Here is a 23,804-nt window from a genome sequence, read left to right on the forward strand (position 1 = left end):
TCTTTCATATTATTTAACGTCCCAAAAAAATTTACGTGTTTTTTAAAACACTGTATGTAATTGATTTTTATTTTTTTGTTTCTTTCAGTTTCGTTCCAAGTTACATTCTATAGTCTTGCACAAATGTCAAAACGGGCCTATTACATTTTTCCGACTATAATATGACTTATGAATATTTTAATTGTGTAATATACACAAATACTTATAATATACAGATCGTCAAAAGTCGTATATGTATGTGTAGTGTATTGTCCCACTTCAACTGACGGCACCTTAAACTACTATATGTTGATGATGAGGTTGCTACCTACCTTCTTAGATGCAATAGTTCTATACTAGGTCTATCCCTACATGGCAGAATTACAATTACGTATATCAGTTTTTAAATAACTATTTTTTAATGAGAAAAAATAGCTCCGTTTGCTTTCCAGTTTCCACCGTATGTTATTGTTAACCGCAGTTAACAGTTAGGACCACGATACAATCTCTACGCTGAAGAATTTTCTGCTCCATAACCCGTGTAATCTTTCGCATTCAACATCCAAGCTAAACTATTCCATTTTCACCACGTTTGTGGAACGATACGCTCTTGCAGAATGTATAAATTCTTTATAAGATGGGCATTCGTTTTAAAAGTGTCTCAAGTTTCTACAGATGTGCTTGAGGATGAATTTAATATAAATGATATATTGCGTACGGACCTCATGCCGACATTTTTTATGATCGACGAAGATAGCAAACCGCAAAATGTAAGCGATACCTCGATGAGCAAACACATGACGTCCATTAATGGATCGATTGATGCGGCGTTGTCAACCCTCGATTTCCACAGGTAGGTGATAGGTCTGAAATTCAAAACAGTTACTTTGCCTTTATGCTTTTTTCTCTTTCCCATTCGTGATATTTTATGATTCTATGAGAAAACCGCTGAAAAATTATTATTTCATTTAATCTTTCCACCTAAAAACGGTTTTAGGTGTAAAAATTAAATGAATTATTATATTTTCTCACAAAATTTTGTCTACTTACTACTAAAACTAAACTAAAACTTCTTTTGACCAGTGTTTAGCGTATTCAACAACAGATCACAAGGTCCGGGATTCGAATCCCAGGGCGGGCTAAAAGTGGTTAATGACAACAACTACAACAACAATGGCCCGAGCCCGGATAAAAATTGACGTTCTCATTTCTGTGCCTACAATTTAAGTTGTCTACAGCTCATAATGTGGGAAACAAAAAGAAAATATTTAAAAATATAATTAAAAAAATAATAACTTACTTTGACGGTAAATTTTCACTAGCAAGCGCTTTCAAGCGATGGACCGCCTTTGCGTATTTTCAATCGTTTTTAATAAAGGAGGCGGCTAAATTCGATTGTTTTTTTTTTATTGTAAGTATTTGTTACGCGATTAGATAAGTTTTATGGTATACCTGAGAGATGGTCCCAGTGCAATTTGGTGACGATCATTTGGAGAGATCTTGGAGAAATCGAGGAAACACTTCAAATAGTATAGTCATTTGAGTATTTTTGAAGTAACTTGTTCATTTTCTTTCGAAAAGGAACATTTGGTCAATTGAAACTGATGGTGAAGACTACGGATGGCCGAAACTAAGTATACAATAATGAGTATAACACGGGTTGCGTTTGAATTATTGATAATGGTTAATAAGCAAAATACAAAAATAAATTCAAAATTATTTGGAGAGTTCCCTTATTTCTCAATGATCTCCCTAATCGCTCGCTTGAAGTAATTTCCTAAAGACAAAACATTACGTTGTCAGTTGTAAGAGTTTGTCTTTCTATTTATCTAATTATTTTTTAGGAAAATGATGAATGAATATCGCTGTAGGAACTATCTCGCTGAACAAATATTGGGCGAAGTGGGTAAAAGTGTCCTTCAAAATCGGATCGGTAGGCCGCACGAGAGTAATGGACTTGAAAAAGATCTTCTCACTAGGCGCTCTCAGGATGTGCGGAGCAATTTTATGTACGATCCCGGTTCAACGAATTATCAGGAATGGCTGGCTAAGTAAGTCTGTTATAGGTTTGCTTATATAGTGCTAGATATCTCTTCTTTTATTTGTATTCTACTGAGAGAAAGTAATAAAGAAAAATTTATTTTTTACATTGCGCCACACATTACAGTATTCACGACACCACGGATGTTATGTGTGGCACCACAACCTAGAAAAAAGTTGCCAGCACACAGCATTGTGCTGCATGCACCCACTGGTGCATGCAGCACAATGCTGTGTATGTACTGGTGGTGGCAGTGAGTAATTCTCCGATGCTTTAGCAAGTCTGACAATGAAGCGGATAACATTATTGTCTTGCAGGGTGATGGCTCTCAACGATATATATCGGCATCAAAACATGTCTTTAAGTCCTTACAACACTATGTTTACTGAGTCTGAAGGACAACGTCCACAATCGAGAGAGGGCTATGAAGTTATAGAAGGCGCTGAAATGACGTTAGGTGATTCCGATGGACTTATGTATGAAGTTTCAAAACATGGTAAGTAGGTAACTTGTCATGATCATCATCATATCAACCCAACCGGCCTAATACAGGGGACGGGTCGCCTCCCACAATGAGAAGTGGTTAAGGCCGTAGTCTCCGCACCCTGACCTAGTGCGGATTGGTGGACATCACACATTTGAGAACATTATGTAGAACTCTCAAGCATGCAGGTTTCCTCACGATGTTTTCCTACTCCCTCGAAGCAATTCATATTTTAACGCAACTTAAAACAAAAAATTAAAACTTACTTATTTTTATTTAAAAACCCTTAATTATTTTCCTATTAATTAAATTATATATATATGATAATTATGTTCTTATGTCCCGACAAGTTACCAATTATTTTGATTATACTATATTTTAACCGCAAATTTATAACGTGATACGCTCATATATGGAACAGGCAACAGCCTGTATATTACATATCAGTTGCTTACTTCTTTGAACTACACAATTGGTTTTGATACTGTTTAAGTTGCAGAATACCCTACACACAATATGCAGTACCCTGATAAGTCGACAAGGCATAAGTCAAGACAACTCTACTCTTTATTAGCAAACCAAGATCTCTACTTTTCATAATTTCCTTAATTGCCCAGTATTTCCTCCAACCATTTCCTATCCTCCTGTCAATTTCTTTAGACGTACGACGGATACAGTATCGAATACGTAGATGTGTATATAAACTTAGACCAGATCATATCACCTACAGATTCAGGGGTACGCCCTTTTAAGTAGGTATATTTCAATGGGTTCCTGGATGATTAGAAAACACAATAATTGGCCCAGGTAGGTTGCGGTGCTCGAATGTGCAGGATAGGTGTACCTATTTATAATTAGCGTTTATCTCAGTTACGTTAGTATTGGTGTTTTCCATATATCTCTTATTTTTAGGTGGTGGTTATGAGTACAACGTGCCTCCACCTCCGCCACCGTTGTACCAGCACCCATCCTCACAAATACACGATATCCATGAAGAATACGGCATGGAACGGGAGTCTCATGGACTGGGTATCACTGATCTCTTCGATATATCGCTTACTGGCATCGCTTTCTTGTCTTTTGGCATGTTTATATTGCAAGTTCTCATGTGTATCACAATGGTAAGTATTATATTTCATCATTAACCAGAAAAGCATGAATTTCCTCTCAGGTAGTAGTCCACCAGGCTGGTAAATAGTGGATTTTCGGGAATCACCCCGTTTTCCTTGATTTTCTTGTCGTTTAAATTAAAAACGCACATACTTATGCTCCGAAAAGTGAAAAGTTTGTGCCGGAGATGGAACTCAGTTCCCCCTATAAACTTAGAAGGAAAACTACTGCGCAAACGAAAACAGAGCCTCAGTGGCAGTGGCTTATGAAGTGTGCCTCGCATTTGTTTAGTTCGCTGCTCACAATGCTGATCGATTAACTGCCGACCAATCACGGCTAGTCGCCTGCTGTAAGATCTACAATAGAACCAATCACGTATTTTAACGTATTAAATTTATTGTGCGTGCGCACTGCAATACAGACTGATTAGTACACATTTCGAATGACAGTTTGTTAGAAAGGGCGACTATGTTTTTTTGTTCGCTAGGTCTAATCCCAGTCAGTAGGGTTTCACCGCTATAGTATATTTTATTTATTTGAATTAACGATAGTGTATTACCACCATCATCACCACACTCATATGATATAAGAAGAGACGGATATAGGTAAAGCACTAAATACTTCCTCCTTATAACTAAAATTGTAGAAAAAAAATGTATCTGTCAGTTTGTTTGTCTAAGCTGATTTTCGTAAGAAGGGAATTGATTTTAGGGTGTGTTTATACACCCTTTGAGAATATTACGGAGAAGTCTCAGGGATGCCGGTTTCTTCACAATGTTTTCCTTCACCGTTGAAGCAAGTGATATTTTAATTGCTTAAAACATACATAACTTAGAAAAGTTAGAGGTGCGTGCTGGGATTCGAACTCGCGCCCCCGAAAGTGAAGTCAAAGTCCTACCTACTTTGATATCACTTCCTTATTACTTATAACATCCAAAAAGTACCTAATACAGTTGCATTAACAATTTAGTTGACTTGTCACTTAGTCAACTTGTTAGTTGACAACACGAATACCGTCAAAGTAGATGATTCTTTTTTGGTAAAGCGAGACTGAACCGCTTTGCCGATTTTAGCTTTAATAGTCTAGCCCGCTCGCTTCAGATCCCGCTATCCCGATTTAATTATCTTATACCCGGTTTACAGAATCATCAACCTACACAAGTAATGCAACTAGTTGACAACACGGATACAGTCAACGTGGATGACGTTTTCCGGGTAAAGAGAGACACTGAACCGCGTCGCCGAACCATTTCTACCCTTAACAGTTTGTCACGCCACGCTTTAATGGCGATCAGACCTCAGTCCTTGGAATGCCTCTACCGCACACTATGTCTAGGGAATAAACATGCAAGGAACATTCGGGACAGTAACAAATATTGGCTTCCTTTGTGGCAGTAAGTACTTACTTGTAAATCAATGTAGACCACATCACGTATTTAACATACGCAGGTAACAAAGATATCAAGGTATAAAATTTACTTGTCCACTTTTATATGGTTTATTCAGTTCTTTATTTGTAAACCTCGATGAAGTTAGGGAAATAAAAGAATAATAGAAATACATAGACGGAAGAAGAATACATAAGGCGGCCTTATCGCGTAGTAGCGATTTCTGCCAGGCAACCTTAAGACCTTTCAAAGCAAGATAAAAATAAAACGGAAAAGTTCACACCTTCACAAATGAATATTATTTCCACCCGTGCGCCCCAGTTCGGAGAGTGGATAAAACTGTGGGAAGATAAAGATTTTGCCCTTTACCGGTGGAGAACAATGTTTTCGGCCCATGCTAGCCACTTAACTTTAATATTTCAGTTTGAAAAGTAACCCGAAAAAGACCCGAACTGGTCTCATTAGTAAGGTGCATAGCCTATTTAATACGTATTCCGACACAAATCTGCCTATCTCGAAGATATTGGCATTTATAACCCGCGGCAATAAATTATAGATAAATAAAAGGCGACCTATATCGTGTTTTATCTTTCGCCCTATGTATTTATTTATTTTACATCTTGTAGTACGGCAGGGCCACTTACACTAACTAGATAGAACGTCATAATTTATGGACAACTGTAAGACAAATTAATGAAAGATGACATTAACATAATAAAATACATAATATTAATATATAGTGTACTACTTGTGGACAATATTTATCAGATCTTCATTAAAATTAGACAATACATGTTTCAATATACACTTTGAAATAAAAAAAGAATTATTAAAATCGATTCAAATTTAAAGGAGCTATGAAGTAAAAATTTTCATTCAATTTCCCGGAGGAAACTTATTGTTTATAGGGATAAATAGTATCCTATATGTTGACCCGGTATATCAGCTACCAATATACAAAATTTTATTTAAATCCGTTGAGTAGTTTTCACGTGATGCCCGAACAGACAGACAGCCAGACAGACAAAAATTAAATAAAAATATGTTTTGTACTCGGTTATAAAGCATCCCCCAAAGTCAAAATATTCAAAATATATTAAATGTACAGAAATCTTCCAGTTACAGTTTTATTATAAGTATAGATAGATATAGATTTAGATAGAGATACTATGCGAATATTGAAGTAAGGGTCATTCAATATTCTCAGAGTACGGGAGTTCCTATATTCGGGCGTATGAGATAGCACCACATCGGAGTAAGTTTTAAAGATTTTTTTAAATCCCACGTAAAAGGCCAGCGTGTTTTTCCGGAATACAAAATATCCTATGTCCGTCTCCAATGTGCAATATATATATCTATGCATTTTGTATGTTTTTGGGGTGTGCTGTTAAACCTACTTACTGTTTTACCCCACCTTGTGAAAATGTTTCATAAAGGGACTTTGCATCTTGGTGACTTTGCATCTTAGATTCCCGGGTTCGGTATTCTTTTGAATACTGAAGCAAATTTAGTAATTTATGAATTTTCAGTGCAGGTGTAGCATGGACTCGCGGAGGCGTATTGGGCGCTCTGCAAGCAGCTGTTCTGGGACTTGGTGACGCTGATTGTAACGAAATGTATCCTAAAAAGCAATGCTTGTAACTTATTTATAAGTTTTAAACTAAGTCAACGCTTGTAATTTATTTGAGTGCAACATTAACCTTTAAAATACAATACTTATAATAAATAATTTAAGCGATTACGAGCGTTGACTTTAAAGTACTTCCAGGGTAAATGAAAAACAGAATAAATATTTGTACATTTTTTATTTAAGTATTTACATTTTTGACATTATTTTCTATTTTAGTAATTACTTATTTAAGCACCTATATGAAGTATTGGTCTACTTAAAACAATATATTTTTTTTAATAAATAAGAACTATATAAAGATAATATAGTATTTTTATACAAGTAATTACAACTAATTTAATTCTGTCCAATATACCATTTAAATGCTTTAATAATGATACTATGTGTTCCTCTACTCTATCTACATTGTTTCATGTTTCTTATATGGAAGGAAAAGTAAAACGCTATGAATCTGATCGCTATATTGTCAACCATTACCAATCATGCAGCAGACACTTATTAGTCGTGTATGAAAAAAACAGCAAACCATGGGCAATTAATGGCCACGGGACGAATAGCGTCGCGCGTTTTTTCTCGCGATGTAAATATGATAATCGGCGGCCGATCGTCGCTAGCCGTGGTATGTTCGGAATTTTAATACGCTTTTATTAGCTTCAGAGTTCAGACCTATATATGTTATTATGCTAGTATGTAACTGAATCTTTGAACATGATTTTGACCCCTTTCAAAACGTCGGATTAACTCGAAATTTGGCATGAAACCCGGAGTGTCTGCGTTAAGACCAATAAGGGAACTACCAGGCGCGCCGGATATTCACTTATTTCTCGAATAAGTTACAGACTTAAAAATTTTAAGTTCAAAAAATAAATAAAAAAATAGAAAATATTTTTATTTGAATTAAGAATACTGTACATAAGAAAAAAAAATATTGCAAAAAAAGCGTGGGTCGCATGAAACACGCACGCATGGCCCGTGGCCACCACGTTAGTTAGTAAAAGTCTGATATAACCTATTTACCTTCTCGTGGCTTGGAGAACCATAACGATTTCTCCATGAAGAAAGCCCAAAGGTTTTTATAGTTTGCGCGCTTTGAGAACGGCCGCCGGCTCATGTTGTTGTTGCTCATGTTGCAAGGTAGAAGTCGTCTACTTCACAGACTCTGCACGTTCTTCAATATCCGCAGTGATCATTGAAGCGTCGCGATTCTTAAAATTTAGATGACTAGTATTTTTTTATTTCCAGGTTACAATGCATGGAAATAAAAATAGTACTAAATTCACTAAAACTTGTTGTAATTGTACAAAATAATGTACCTATTTATTTGTTTTCAAATATTTACTAAGTATTGTGTGGGTATACTTACTGCAACCTAATCGGGCGGGCAAACTAAAGATAGTGAGTGAGGTTTTGTGGCGAGTTACAATCAAATGATTTACCACCTAGCAGCTCACTGATCGTTAACGAATGTAGTAGTTAATAAAACATAATTTACTCGTTAAAACAAATTCAATTTCATCATAGTTGTCGCCTGACACCTGTAGGCTGTAGATAGCTTGTAACTTGTGACGACACGACCGCCGTAGTGACAAAAGTAGCGAGTTACAGCGTGCGTGTGTACATTTAGCGTCGTAATTAAAATACTACTTAAATGCAGTGCAAATATTACAAACCGAACGAGCACGGTCCGTCCGTAGCTGTTAAAAATGTTAGCATCAACTTATCAAATAAAACTATGCATATACGAACCTAAATAAGTAGGTAAGTAAAAGGTAAATATATTTACTTTTATGCAAACAGTATCGTCATTTTAAAGTAGTTTACAACAATCGACTTACTAGATACAGACGTTAGTGATACCACCATATCGTTCGCTAGACATCCAATACAATATTTTTGTGGTAGTTATTTAAAAACAAACATACTTTTACATCACAATAATATTTCAAAATCACACATCTACGTTTTCATATTCAAAGCCTTTGAACGCAACGAAAATGAGCAAAAAATATTGACCCATTCATAACATTACGAACCTAAATATTGACTAAAAATCTCGACTTTATATTCCACTAAAACTTTTTCATTTAAAATTGGTAAGCCAAGACACACGATAACGCTTGTAGACCTAAGTCTATTCCCAATCCAAAACTAACTCTACAAATACTACCTCTACCTCAAAAATACGGCTTGGCCGTTTCGTTATGGGCGCCGTACAGACATTCCTGTGTTATGGAAAGATTTTAAGTCACTTATTCACAATTACAATTGGCATTTTAAGACTTCGGGAAGTAGCCTAGAGTTTTTATGGGTGAGTATGGGGCAAAATGGACGTTTTTAAGGTATCGATAAAATGTAAAGTATGCCGTGTGGTGAAGGCAGGTCAGAATACAGTTATCCCTTCCCCTATTCTTCACGCAGGTGCCGTACGAGGCGAACAAGGGAATATAAAGAAGAACGGCCAGCAGCGACCTCTGTCCTAAAAGTTTACAGTCTCTTCTACAATCAAGCAGAAACTATGCCGGCGCGAAAAACCTACTAAACAAGTAGTTAGAGAAAAAGTGGGTCGCTCGTTCTTCATTTATGGCAACTCATGGCGGAGATTCTACTGTGCCACCAGATCTGCCAATTTAGTTAAATTTAAAGTCTGTAAACAACACAATTTGTACTGTTATAGGTAGGCACAATAGTAGACTGTACCTATAGCCAAATTATTTAATAGGTAATCTAATATTCCGGAGATCTTGTGACCTCGTCTTTTATATTGTTTTATTTATATATTGAATCTATGGTGGTGAAGACGGTATTGTTACAGGAGTAAAAACGCAACTAAGTGGTGCATACGCGTAAGGATTCAAAAGGGAATAAGTTTGCGGTGTGTGTCCGAAGATATGCCCTGAGAATAAACCTTGCCGTTGAGCGATTTTTATCCTAGACGTTAGCTGTTTCTTCCATTTTGTTCTTCGGTTCTGAAACCATGTCTTGATTTGTACCTCAGTAAGACCTAATGCTTTGGAGAGCTCCATCCTTTTTGAAACGCTTAGATACTTGTCCAGCTTGAATTCTGATTCAAGGCGCTCGAGTTGTTTAGCGCTGTACGCTTGCCGGGGTTTTCTTTCTGGGCCTGATCGTCTTGGGCGTCTGCTGTTTTTGTCATCTGTAAAGAAATAATTACTCATATAATCTGCATTTACAAAGCTTTTAAACTCACAGCACGTAGATTGTCTGAGTCTCAATAGAGCATCGGAATACGGATTGATAGACTTTTGACTAGGAGTGCAGTCGATTTAAAATATATCACATTCAGCCATGAATGGACATGTGTCTGAAGATCAGGAGTAGTAATAACCCTATAGTACCCGAGACTACCAAAATAGCGCAATCCATCGCTGTTGAGTACGACGATGATGACATTATCCAACAGCTTTATCTATCTACTCTAGGATTGACGAGATATTTGAAATCTCAAGAATTAAGCCCACGACTGCAACAAGAACTCTGCATGGCAATGGAGTAGACCGCCGATCTAGTAGCTGTCATAATTTGTAGCTGGTACTGAGGAGGATGATAATATGAACATCCTAGGTCTGCTCTCTATGAGAGAGAGAAGAAGAGGTATTAAGAGCGTTGACCTGCCATGCTGCCCAAATTATAATCACACTTGAATGACCGAAAACGAGGAACGGAGCCATAAGGTAAACTTTACGGAACGGGGTTGGAAAATACAAATTTTTCTAACTCAAGAATAAAAATCTCGTTATAATAACCGAATACTAAACAATTTCTAGAAGGACCTTAAAATATACCCCTTGACCTCTTGATCTTTAGTCGTACGAAGGTATTAACCTCTAGACCAACAAAGAGCAGTTTAAGAATCATAATTAACTAGTTATTCTATCTAAACACTGCATCACATTTCGATAGTTTACTACTCTCGTACCAAATACAAAAAACAGAAGAATAAAACACGCCTAAATTTACAAAGTAGCTGCTCTCACTAAAACCAAACAAACGGTGAATTTTTTCTCAAGTACTAATCGGAATTGTCGCAGTCTCTCGTTAAGTGGCTATAAACACAATCAGGGTGTTTGAGTTGCGCCTGCGCAGTTTGAAATCTCGTGTGTCAATAGAGCATTGTCGCGAGTGTATGGTGTGTGATGGTCTCGCTAACAGACCGCTAACGTTTTACGTAAGCGATTTAGGTAGAACACATTTTAATATTTTTGATAAATCTCAGTATTAAGGAATAATTGAAGAAATAATTTTGCGATGCAAAATTAATGTCAGTAAATTAATAAACAAAAATCTTCTGTTAACAATTATTGAGTCAATTATTACTCAGTTAAAGTATCCAGGAAAATAGGTTTCTACCTACTTTATAAATCTATAACTCGATATTTGAAATGAAATTAAAAGATTTGAATGAAATTTGGATTAGTAAGCGAATGGAGAAGTTATTTTCATAGGCATTTTGTTCCGATACAAATAAAAGTAGAAAAAAAATTATATGGGTGCTAAAAAAATTGATGGGTGCCCGGAGTAGTGTCTATTATTGTATTTCGCAATTCAGATACTTTTCTCTATAGAGGAACGTACTTTAGCTTAACAAAAATAAGGATCTGAGTATTTTTTTTTATGAATTGAGTGCTTAGAGTGTAAGATTATAGTGTGAGTGATAAATGAAAAAATACAGAAACTAGTATTTACCTATACCTAATGGTTAAAGCCCATCAACCAACATTGGAAAAGAGTGGTGGCATGCTCCAAAACCCTCTCCCCTATAGGAGAGGGGACCTATGCCCAGCAGTGGGACGTTAATATGCTGCAGCTAATGAAAATCATGAGAGTATAAGTCAAACCGGTTAGACTACTGGAACCTAAGACTTTACTCCCTTTTAAACCATTGAGCTATGTGACTTCGTATGTGCATGGCATTAGCACAATTCACAAAACATTTCGTGTATCATCTTTTCTCGATATAGTTCCAACAGCACAAGTCGCTAAGGCGGAGTGTAAACATGCCAGCTTTGTTAGTAATTATCGACGCGGCAGCTGTTTACCGACACTTCGGTGTGAAGTCGCGACCACCGTCCGACGGCTGGCGAGCGGCGACAATTCGACGAATGTTTCTTCAGACCTGTCGCACGAAACGAAACGCCATGTATACCATGCTTACTTTACACATTAGTGATGACAATTTTTCACGTTAGCGCAATTGCGATCAAGGAAATGTTAACGATTATCATTCATCATCATTTCAACTCATTACCGGCCACTACAGGGCACGGGTCTCAGAATGAGAACGTTTTACTATAGTCGACCACGCTGGCCAACTGCGTATTGGTAGTCTACACACGTCTTTGAGAAGATATGGAGAAATTTCAGACGTGCAGGTTTCTCTAAGATGTTTTCCTGTATAAATTTAAATTGAATATCACTTGCTTTAACGGTAAAGTAAAACATCTTGTGGAATCCCGAGTGTGGAGGGTTATCAGTACAGTAGTATAAAACAAAGTAGATTCAGCTGTTTGTACGCTTACATCTTTTGAATTTCGCAATTTAATTTCATTAGGATTTTAATGCAGTTTCAGAAATAGATAGAGTTATTCAAGAGGAAAGTTTATATTCGTTTTTAAAAGTTTATATAAGTTTTGACGGCCGATCAGCATAGTTTGCAGCAACCTGAGTCCAAGGCAATGGGTTCGATTCTCACTGCTGTAAAATGTTCTTCAGTGTCTGGGTGTTAATATTTATATTCTAAGTATATTATTAATAAAAATATTTATCAGTCATTTTAGTACCCAAAACACAAGCTACGCTTACTTTGGGGCTAGATGGCGTTGTGTGTATTGTCGTAGTATATTTATTTATTTATATGTAAAGATGAAAAGCAAATTAATTAAATATTATATGTAATATGATCTCGTAACAAACATATTTTTATGCGCTACATTGCAAACGCTGACTAAACTTTACTAGATAGGTTAAATTAATGTACTAAGGGATAGTAGTATTAATCCCTCCAAACTACCCCACATTAGTTAGTATATGCACCTGTGCGAAGCCAGAGCTGGTCGCCAGTGGCGTGCACTTTATAAATGCACGAAAGCAATGCATACCCAAAAATTTTTGTATAACTCATAAAGGGGAAGGAATTTTAAATTTTATGCCATCTTCCTTCTTTATGCATACCCTGGTCAAAAATCCAGCGCACGCCACTGCTGGTCGCCAAATATAAATATTAAAAACCTCTAACGTGATTTACTTCGAGTGTCTGTGAAGTAGTACTAACCATCACTTAAAATCTGTGTAGACTAGATAGGTATAATTAGTTTTAAGGATACATTGCAATTCGGCGCTTTATGACGCGCGACAGCTGCGCTGTTACTTTTAAATTACCTTACTGCAACTTTACTGATATCAATACATAAGATCAGAGAGTTAATGGTATGGACAAGCTATTGAGACCACTTGTAATATGCAAGAAGTTAAGCTTGAAATAAATTACCTAAATAGGTAAATAACTTTTTTCTTTAATTTAGTTAAACATATCCTAGTGCAGTTATATATTTATCTGTTTATTTTCTATTTGGGTACCCATCCGGGTAGAAAAACGTTTCCGCTTTTTTGCACCTATTTATTGAATTTAGTCGTTTAAAAATAAACAAAGGGCTAAAATAGAAATTGGTCAAGTTCTACCATATACGATTTTACCTCTTTCAGTGGCAGGCACAGTTTAGGTTGTTCCTAAATAGTTAACTCGAACTATTAACCGGAGTTGTGACATGTAAAGATGCTCTTGTTTTATTTTGTTTTTTTTAAGTTACCTATCTAGAAGAATAAGAGAAAAATCATTCATCTAAGGTATCAGTGTAGGTGCCCAGAATGTTTGTATCACGATGGGACTCCCTGCCAGTTCTCGGATGTGACACATGACACACTAATTTTATAGCCACCGAAATTCCGAGCTCTCGACGAATGTGACAAAATAGTTGACAAACTTTACAAGAGAACAGGATACACAGAACGCTTCACGTCACTTTTTAACGTTAAGTTACATTTTTATAGGTCTGTAACAGAAATCTTAATTTATAATTTAAATAAAAAATAAATAAATTAATAAATATACTACGACAATACACACTTCGCCATCTAGCCCCAAAGTAAGCGTAGCTTGTGTTATGGGTATTAAGATAACTGATGAATAATTTTATGAATAATATATATAAACGCTTATAATATACATTAATAACATTGTCCAGTTGTGGGAATTCAGCCCACGGCCTTGGACACAGAAAGCAGGGTCACTGCGCCAATCGGTCGTCAATTTGTATTATAATTACTTGAAAAACTATAAGGAGAATTTAGGAAGACGTTTCGTTCAAACGAATGAACGAATTTGACTGAAATTCGCAATAGAGGTAGATTATTCCCTTTTTTACCCTTCACCTACCACTACACCAAGGGGAGATGCCGGACTCTTACCGACTAAAACCCCGCGGTGTTCCAACTCATCGCCTAGTGACTGGGTCAAGAACGCTTTCGCACACAACCGCAACCCAGCCCGCGGTGCCTACCGAAGCAGGGACTCCTCTGTGAAAACATCGGTAACCGTAAACACCATCGAAGGGTCACCAGGAGCACGGGGTATGCCTTTCAACTCGAGGACTTAACTCCGACGGGCGACAGAAATCTCCGTATCTGTCGCCCGGAAGATCGGGATCGGGAAACGTAACTCATTATCCGTAGTTGAGCTTACTAACCAACGAGGCGAGGGAAAATCGATGCTAAAAATATAGTAGGTACACGATAACAAACGAATATAAGTATCGGGTAGGCGGATGGATGAGAAAGGCGGGAACCTTGGTGGTGCGCTTTTCGAAAGGCCTATGTTTAGCGATTGACGCTTGTACGTTGTTGTACGCTCAGTTTATAACACCGATGCAATGTTGTTTATAGGTTTTTTACAGGATATTTCGGCGACCGTACTAAGGAACTTTACAAACGTATCTTTCCTTTTTCACTATGAAAGAGAGAGCAAGACGCGGCGCCATGAGCGGGTGGCAATCATAAATGCTTTACATAGAATCATCTTGCAGTAGGGCTAGCGAGTTAACCCCCGTTATATCCACTGACAAGGGATACAATTAGCGTATCCACTTGCCAAAGCACAGCAACAGGGAAAAGAAGCAGTTAACCACTGTTTATTATTACACGTATAGTATTTGGATGTTATTTCCACTTGTGCGCCAGTGCACGGTAAGTTGAAAAGATGTATGGGACGAAACAATTTTCAAAAGGAATCACATTATCTGTTATCCCCTTGTGATTACCAAATAACAATTATTTATTACTGGGCGCAGACGATTGCGTGTTCGTAGTGAAGCGGTGCGTGTGATGAATCGCACCCGCACCTAGTCACGCGATGCGACACATGCTAACAGTTATCTTAGGGTATACTCGAGGATCTATTTATTTTAATAAATTAATCATCAAAGTGAACGATGTTAATTCATCGCAACCATAAAAATCTTAAAAACCGACCAAGTGTGAGTCGGACTCGAGCACGATGGGTTCTGTACCATTATTTATAAAAACGGCAAAAATGTCAAGTTCGTTGTATAAAAGCCCCCTCAATATTTATTTCTTGCTGCAATAGTGGCAACAGAAATTATCTGTTAAAAATGACAACTTTCTAAGTATCACTATTCATGAGATACAGCCAAACAGCTGGACAGCAAATTTTAGTATAGCGTCTCGTTTTACCATTTGGTAACAGTGTTTTGTTATTAAGATTGCTATGGTATCCTATCCCGATTGTTCGCCTGCAGTGTGGATTGAAGGTAAATCCTCAATGTACACGATCAATCTGGATCGCTATCATTGTTTTTTTTTTTACTTTTAACGTGGTCACGACGGGACTGCATAGGTACGAGATGTCTGTCAAGATGGATGTCACGGGCAGAATCTGACTACCCGCTTTCGTGTTCTTTTTGTCGGTATTTCACGAACTGCTCGACACACTACACTGACAACGTCACTTTTAAATTGAGAAGCTGTACGATGCTTTCTTGGTTTGCATAATTCTACCACTGGATTCCACACCCTTGCTAATTTACAACCGTCCGATTGAAGTTTTTGTGCTTTCGAATTTCCATCGCCTTACGAACTAGCCTTGGAACATAATGACGGTCGGTGGAGAGAACTTTAGGGTCATGTAGCTCTATCCAGTGCTGGGTGCCCCCTTGTAGAATGTGCTCCGCAATTGCTGAATTCTGTGTTTCATTGACTCTAACCACTTCTAACCGCTATGGATCTCTTTGTTTGTTTGTTTGCCCAATGTAAGAATAACAAGTTATGAGAATATCGACAAATCCAAAATATTATCGTGGTATGTACCCGTTGAACTATATTTAAGACAAGTAAATTGGTTGCTTAGTTAGTGCTTGAAGTATAGGCAAACAAACACACTGTTGCATTTTAAATATAAGTAAGGAAGTTAAGAACATAACTGATGTAAAAGTACCAGGGTATTATGTCTCGTCAGGTGGCTGCAAGCGGATGGATGAGAAAGGCGAGGGACCTTGGTGGTGCGCTTTTCGAAAGGCCTATGTTCAGCGATGGACGCTTGTACGTTGTTGTACGCTTAGTTTATAATAATGCTGCTGATATTAGCACTATTTTCGTGCTGCAGAAGAGGGCTGTTCGTTCTATCTACAAAATGGGTCCGAGAGAGTCATTGAGAGATAAATTTAAAGATTTTAAAATAATGACAGTGTATAGTCAGTACATATTTGAAAATTTAATGTACGTCCATAAAAACATTTCTAAATTTAAGAAAAAATGTGACTGCAATAATTTAAACATTAGAAGTAAGAATAAACTTACAGTGCAATATACTAGGTTACATAAAATTCATAATTCGTTTAAAGGAAATTGCATACAATTCTACAATAAACTACCAATTGACATCTTGGAGATGTCTCTTAAAAAGTTCAAAGTTTGTATTAAACGTAAGCTTATAGAAAAGTCCTATTATAGTATAAAGGACTACATAAACGATAAAAAAGCTTGGGTGTAAATTATTGCTCTAACCAGGTTGCTCTTCTAATAATTTAAAATTACATTGTGAGATGGCTATAACAAAAAAAAAAAAAAAAAACATCCGGCTAAGTTTGTTGTGGGCTTCTTCTTAGACCGGGACGCGTTTGGAACCCTCGTAGCTTTAGTTTTAAGTTTACGAATGTGGTTATCGCCATCATCTCACTACCGTGTAATTCTTATGTACGCATCAAAAGTGCCACCTGTGGGCCTACTTGAATAAAGATATTTTTGACTTTGACTTTGACTTTGACTTTTATAGCACCGATGCAATGTTGTTTATAGGTTTCTTACAGGCGGCGGCGACCGTACTCAGGAATTTTATAATTATATTCCTCTTTCGTTTTGCTTTACATAGAATAATCTTGCAGCACGGCTAGCGAGATATCCTTCGTTATATAATTAGCGTATCCACTTGCTAAAGCACGGTTACAGGGAATAGGAGCAATTAACCAATTATATATAGAATTATATACAGTATTTGGATGTTATTTCCACTTGTGCGCCTTTACAATTAGCGCGAAGATACAATTTTATGCTCTCCCCCGGGAGAATGGAAAATCTCCTGCATTTTCATTAACTGTTATACTCGTCCAGGACAAGCCCCTTCAGTTATTAAAAGAAAAAGTTATTTTGTTAGGGTAGTTTTGATTTATCATGAAAATCTTGTCCAGAAGTGAGCTGTTATAGTTTATTGATGACGTACCGTAAAACGTAGACGTAGGCTGCTGCGTAGCAAGCCAGTGCGCGTACGCATGTCCTGCCAGCAACTCTGCACTGTTGAGGCCGCTCAGTTCTGCACAGGTAGAGGTTGAAGATACTGTTGAAAAATAATAATAATAAATAGTTATCACCATTCCCTTAAAATTATGTAAACCAGTAGCGTGCACAGGGTCTTTAGACAGAGTATGCATAAGGCAGGAACATGGAAAGATTCCTTTCAAATACGTAAGTTATATACTTGGTAGGCATTGCTTTTTCGCATGTATGAAGTTCACGCCACTGATGTAAACATGTATGTATGAACGCTTCATAAGTGCCTGTAATAGGCCGACATGAATAAAGAAATTTTTAATTTGCATTTGAATTTAAACATCGCCTGTAAACCGCAGAATTAAGAACATACAGAATCCTCATTCAGCCATCATTGCATTAATGAATGAATACACTTTTATTGTACACCAAAGAAAAAAAAGTAGTTACAGAGATATAAATACAGAGCAAGAGAGTACAATTTGGTGGCCTTATAGCTACTTAGCGATTTCTTCCAGGCAACCAAAGGAGTAAAAGGATGCATTTCATTTCATTGTATCCAAAAAAAGAGAAAACGTTTCGAGCACGTCTCTCTTCACACTGGCGGCGTATTGCTCACAAACTTTTCCCATTTTTCCTATTTTATGGTAAAGAACATTAGCAGTAAAAGCAGTGACTAGCTGCATGTTCGAGAAACAGTTCTAAAGTGGAGTTTAAAAGTTTAATTATTTACCCACTTTAAAAATTTACTGTAACATACTACTATCATCTACTGCGATGACCTACTCGTGTGCCTAGCGTGGTGAATATTGGCAAATCCACCCGTTGGGAACTCTCCCTTTAGTCCAGTAGTGGACTGTTAAAGCCAAAATGAATTAGAATCTCAACTTGTTTTGAAGTAACCTTACCAGTAAGAGACCTTACGTTGGCGAAGGCCAGGTACCTTAACAGAGATTTTGGAAAATAAAAACTATGCAAAGTTTCGAGCTGCCTTCTTAACACTAAGAAGAATTTACTTTTCTAACCGGTGGTAGTGTCATTGACTTCTATTTCATAAGAGCCTATAAAATACGCCTACTTTACCTCTCTTTAGTGTATTTGAAGGGTTGTATTAATATAAATATTAAGTATAATAGATTTATTAGCCTATATTTAATTAATTTATGTTACTATCACGCCAACATTTTTTTTGCCTTTACAATCGCGCGACAAGGTTGGTGCGGGATTCTTCTCTGACTATCCCTCATCCTTACAATATCTCCTACAGTGCTTTTTAAATTCCTCTACAAGTTAGCGCTTTACTGAACTTGATGCAATCTAAAATGGCTACCGAATTACCACTCCTTATCAGTTAACGGAACGTTAAATCGCTTTGCAGCACGACTTTGTCGGTTGGTTGATATTATGAAAAGTTAAGCTTAATTTGCTATAGTCCGCGACAAGCAGGAGAATCTGAATGGTGTTATTTATAATTTCTTCAATCCTTATACAATGTAGGGTACTTTGCTAAAGATCTGTTTGGTGTAGAGTATAAGGATTGAAGAAATTCTAAATTACACCATACAGATTCTCCTGCTTGTCGCGGACTATAGCAAATTAAGCTTAATTTTCATAATATGTCATGGATTTCCGCAAGGTAACGCCTGCTTCTATCCAATGGTTGGTTGGTAATTAGCTTCGGCCAAAGTCACCACACCAGACCAGAGAAAAAAGATCCCTCTGCCGTTGATTTATCCCAGCCCAGGAACTAGACTCATAATTCCACAGCGCGCGCCTCTGCGCCAGGGAGATCGTCAAAAGTGATTATAGCTGTTATTTATGTTCACGTCGAATTAATACTTAAATAGTTGGAAAATCCAAATATGCACACTTCATAATCTCATTCATTACAATAAAATTGAGATTATTTGAAAATTTGTAATAGTATTTATTAAATAATAATTAAACTACAACTTATTATACCGTGAAAAGTAATAGGCTTCTATTCCTCAAAATACTGAAGCCTATAAAAAAAACCAGCTCGATAAGTGAAGTATTTCGCTCGTTATCGTGACCACAAAATACGGGATCCGCACATACAGACACACGGACGTCCAAGACAACTTTTTTGAACAATTTTTTAATGAGTTTAAATAATAAAAAGAGATTTAAAAATATCATGAGTGTTAAAAATAGTATTTTTTCTGAACATTTGTCTATTTATATTCACGTATAAAAGCAATAAAGAATAAAAAAAAGTGACATTTTAAGTTGGAGAATCACTCGGTGTGCGTAAACTGACAGTATATACCCACCTCTCCAATTACTTAAGAACGGATTCGTAGTTTAGTCTCGAATAAAATACACGATATGGACTTCTTAACAGTCTGTTGTCAAATAATAGTTTTAAAAATATTGTAACAGATTAATGTTTAAAGGGAATTAATTAGTACCTTCGTTACGTTTCCTTTTAATATGGTTACTATAAGAGAGTAAATTAAACTTTGAACTTTAGCTAAATAAATATCATAACGAAGAAACTTTATGTCCAGTTTTAACCTACTGGTCTTGTTAAACTATCACTGAATATAACTCAGAATACAGATACCGAGCTTACTATATTCCTTTTTTTTAAAGTAATCATTGACGGACTAAGCATGGCCCACCTTATGGTAAGCGTAAAGACATCGCCACGCCCATCAGACCGGAACACAGCATGGCAACAATGCTGCTTTGCGGCAGAAATAAGCATGGCGATATTACTTCCCCGGACTCTATTACAAAAAGCTCTACTACTACAATATAATATTAAAAAATGTATCTCAGAAATCTGTTATTGAATCTTCTAATTTGAATTTTGAATTTTTGCAAATTTGGAATCTTTTCACCTTTTTTAGCTCAATAAATAAAAACTTTACTCTAGTTTATTGGTATTCAAACAAGGACTATAGTCTTATCCAAAATTAGAAAAACAGTCCTTCATAGAAATATATGAATTTTAGATCAAAAGAATAATCATACCATTGTGTTCGTCTCCAGCTTCTTCTAATTCTTCATTTTCATCAGTAACCATCTTACTTTCCTGATTCTTGCTATTGTTACCTAAAATACTATCAATGAGAAAGTTTTTGCCTCTGTCATTTATAACACTATTAGTTATATTGCTAACGCACATTATTTGATCACTTCCACAACCACCCTTTGATATTACAGTCATTTTATTGGCATATAAACTTTTGCTAAAGGACAAAATTGAATTATCGTTGTCGTGTTGATTTAAACTTAAAACAGGCTTAGTATAGGGCCTGTGTTCGGTGTGTTCACAAATCACATCAATAGTTTCGTTTTCACTATTAAATTCAGATTCAGATTCGCAAGTGTATTCCACTTTTTCTGTTCGATTCGCACAGATTGAATGTTTATCACGAAATGACGATCCGCTGTAGTTTTCGCACGTGCTCGATATATCCTCGATTGAATTCATTATCGAAAATATTATTTGAATAGGTAATATTATTTGAATTTTTAGCCGTAATTTATTACATCGCGATATTGTTAATGTGACAACAAGGAAACCTCAAAATATACTAAAGATTCAGTTAGAAGCGTGCGGGAAGATAATAATTGGTTCTGAAAATAGGTGGTGCCTTGGACTCGCGGAAGCTGTAGGTATCACTCGGCCGAGATTCTGTTGTGCTACTGGCTGATTATCTCGTGGAGGGGATAACGCCATCTTAAGAGGTGGGGCCTAGCGAACCGCCTGTGAAAATTCACACCTTTCTTTTATTTGATAACAAGTTATATGAGAGCTCTTTATCGCACAAAAGATCCCTAAAAGCTTATGATGAGATCTGCAGGGGGAATATTGCCTGGCTATTATTTGTGTGTCATCAATTTTATCAGTAATGATGGATGATGGATGATTGCGGAATTGTAATAATTCGCGGTTTAATTTAACATTGCTTTTAATCCCGCTTTCAAAACAGTTTTATCTTGTGGGAGGCTTCGGCTGTGGCTAGTTAGCACCCTACAGACACTACCGAGGCAGTTGACAAGGCCTAGAAAAGTATTCAAAACAGTATACCCACAGCCGGGCGTACAATTATATTATTAAATAAGTATAAAATTAAAAATTAAAAAAAAAACAATCTAAGTATAACTACAATGTAAAATCAGTGACAAAATATATATAAGTATAAGATTATTAATAAGAGAGAAAAAATCATTAGAGGCAAATAAATTAGAACTAAACAGATCCAGCGAACAGGCTCCACGTCAATTGTCATCAAAAAATTCATCTAAAGGGTTTTAGCAATCAACCAACTGTTTTAAATTTGAAGATAAGGAGATATTAGAAAGAATGAAAAAAAGTTTTAGGCAATTATTGCATTATTTAATAATCTTTGACCTGTTTTGCAAGATGTTTTGTCTTAAGAGCGGCTTTTTCACCCGTCTCCGTACGGGCAATTTTTAATAATATGTAATCCAATTTTTTTAGATTTAATAATAATAAAATAATTTAATATAGTTATTTCGGTTAAACTGTACGCCTGTGAATCAGAAACACTGCCTCGGAGTGCAAGTTTAGCCGTTTATTATAGCCACATCACCATCACTGTAACAGTCCACTGCTGGATTAAAGGCATAATGGAAGGGTTTGCCTATAATCACCACGCCGGGTTGGTGGTCGTACTTGATGGTTATAGTAGCAGTGATAAAGCTGCTGCCCGTTCTTAGTTACATTCCCTTAGTCGCCTCGTACGACATCCACGGGTCCTCTACCCGTGGAAGGGTGGTGACAACTGTATTCTCATATTCTGTCGCCACAAGTCTATCATAGACACATATTTCTAAAACAAAGTGATTAAGAAAAAATACTTTGTCGCAATTTTTAGTTACTAATGTGACATTACAGGACTTAGGTACGTACATGCATTTAAAAAATAATTATCCCTCGACATCTTATGGCTCATGATGCCTTCCTGTGTTTAGACACTTTTAAGGGGTTCGGGAAATGACAATGATTGTCTATTTGTTTGTTTGTCCCGTATTTAATGCACTACGGCTACTGATCTAAATAAAATTTAGCATATATAATTTACCAACACGCGCAGACGACTCTACGACATAGTTTATTAATTATCCTCGTACGGATATGAAATTTGGTCGGTTACTATGGACGTAAGATGGCTTACAGTCACTCAGCGGCCGATGGAGATAGCTTTGCTAGAGGTATTTCTACTTGATCATATCAGAAATGAGGAGATCCGTAGAAAGAACTAAAGTTACTAACACAGCTCAGCGTGACGCAAAACGTGTCGGTAAACGGAGCGTTGGTTGGCCCCCAACGAGGTGGACAGGTGACATCCAGCGAGTCGCTGGGAGTCGCTGGGAGTCGCTGGAAACAAGCGGCCCAGGATCGTGGATTATGGAACTCCCTACAAAATACCCCTTATACTTATATATATACCTCCTTATAGTTTGCATCCTATGGAAACTTTACTAGGTCATAGAGTACTTTTATGAAAGAAAAGCATCAACCCGCTTGCATCTTAGACACGAAGTGTCTATTTAAATTATAAATGACGAAAATAATAATTATTGTGATTGGGTGTTTCGATTGTTCTTTTCCTCCACCCGATATAAGAATTGAGATGTTTAAAACCCAGAAAAAGTTAAATTCAATTAATATTCGTGCGTATAATTTAAAGTTTTCTTTATGAGTATGACTGCGGAACCCAACAATTTGGGTTTTCTGGCAGTCGATATTGTTATTTAACATAACTAACTTTATTACTTTACTGACGGTTTAGCGAACTTTGGGGTGAGGAAGAAGTTAGGTACACCTAATTTACGATTCTTTTCTTAAATTAACAAACTTTAATTATTATTTTTTTCTTTCATCGAGCGATAGGTAGGTATACATGCTTTTTAGTGTGGTTTGTAAGTATTATAGTTATCATCATCATCTTCTCAACCCATTGCCAACCCACTACAGGGCACGGGTCTCCTCCCAAAATTTGAAGGGCTTAAGGCCGTAGTCCACCACGCTGGCCCAGTGCGGATTGGGGGTCTCCACAAACCTTTGAGTTGTGATACACATTATGGAGAACTCTCAGGCATGCAGGTTTTCTCACGATGTGTTCCTAAACTGCAAGTGATTTTTAATTGCTGGGCACTCGAAAGTGAAGTCGAAGTCCTAGCCACTGGGCTATCGCCGCTTTCTGATCAAAGTTATAATAGCTAATAAATAATGACAACTGCTCACGTCACCTTTTGCAATTTTTTGTTTTACCCGATGCAGGGACGTTAATTTGTTGAGGAGTTCTCCCGGTACTGCAC

The 23,804-nt window shown here is 36.7% G+C and overlaps 2 protein-coding genes across 2 annotated transcripts; one reads left to right on the forward strand and one right to left on the reverse strand.

Moving 5' to 3' along the window:
• The first annotated feature begins 596 nt into the window (after nt 1-596).
• On the forward strand, nt 597-6,687 carry LOC120626563. The gene is made up of 6 exons (XM_039894116.1): nt 597-832; nt 1,824-2,030; nt 2,338-2,516; nt 3,417-3,625; nt 4,758-5,008; nt 6,532-6,687. The coding sequence occupies exons 1-6, from the start codon at nt 597-599 to the stop codon at nt 6,641-6,643; spliced, it is 1,194 nt and encodes a 397-aa protein (XP_039750050.1). The 3' UTR covers nt 6,644-6,687.
• A 2,716-nt stretch (nt 6,688-9,403) lies between these two features.
• Nucleotides 9,404-20,535, reverse strand: LOC120626460 (homeobox protein LOX2-like). Its single transcript, XM_039893985.1, has 3 exons — nt 20,484-20,535; nt 17,437-17,550; nt 9,404-9,786 (listed from the first exon to the last, which is right to left on the reverse strand). Exons 1-3 carry the CDS (start codon nt 20,533-20,535, stop codon nt 9,416-9,418), a joined length of 537 nt encoding a protein of 178 aa, XP_039749919.1. The 3' UTR covers nt 9,404-9,415.
• Nucleotides 20,536-23,804: the final 3,269 nt, after the last annotated feature.

This window comes from Pararge aegeria, chromosome 9 (genome assembly GCF_905163445.1).
Source record: "Pararge aegeria chromosome 9, ilParAegt1.1, whole genome shotgun sequence".
In the NCBI taxonomy this organism is placed as follows: Eukaryota; Metazoa; Arthropoda; class Insecta; order Lepidoptera; family Nymphalidae; genus Pararge; species Pararge aegeria.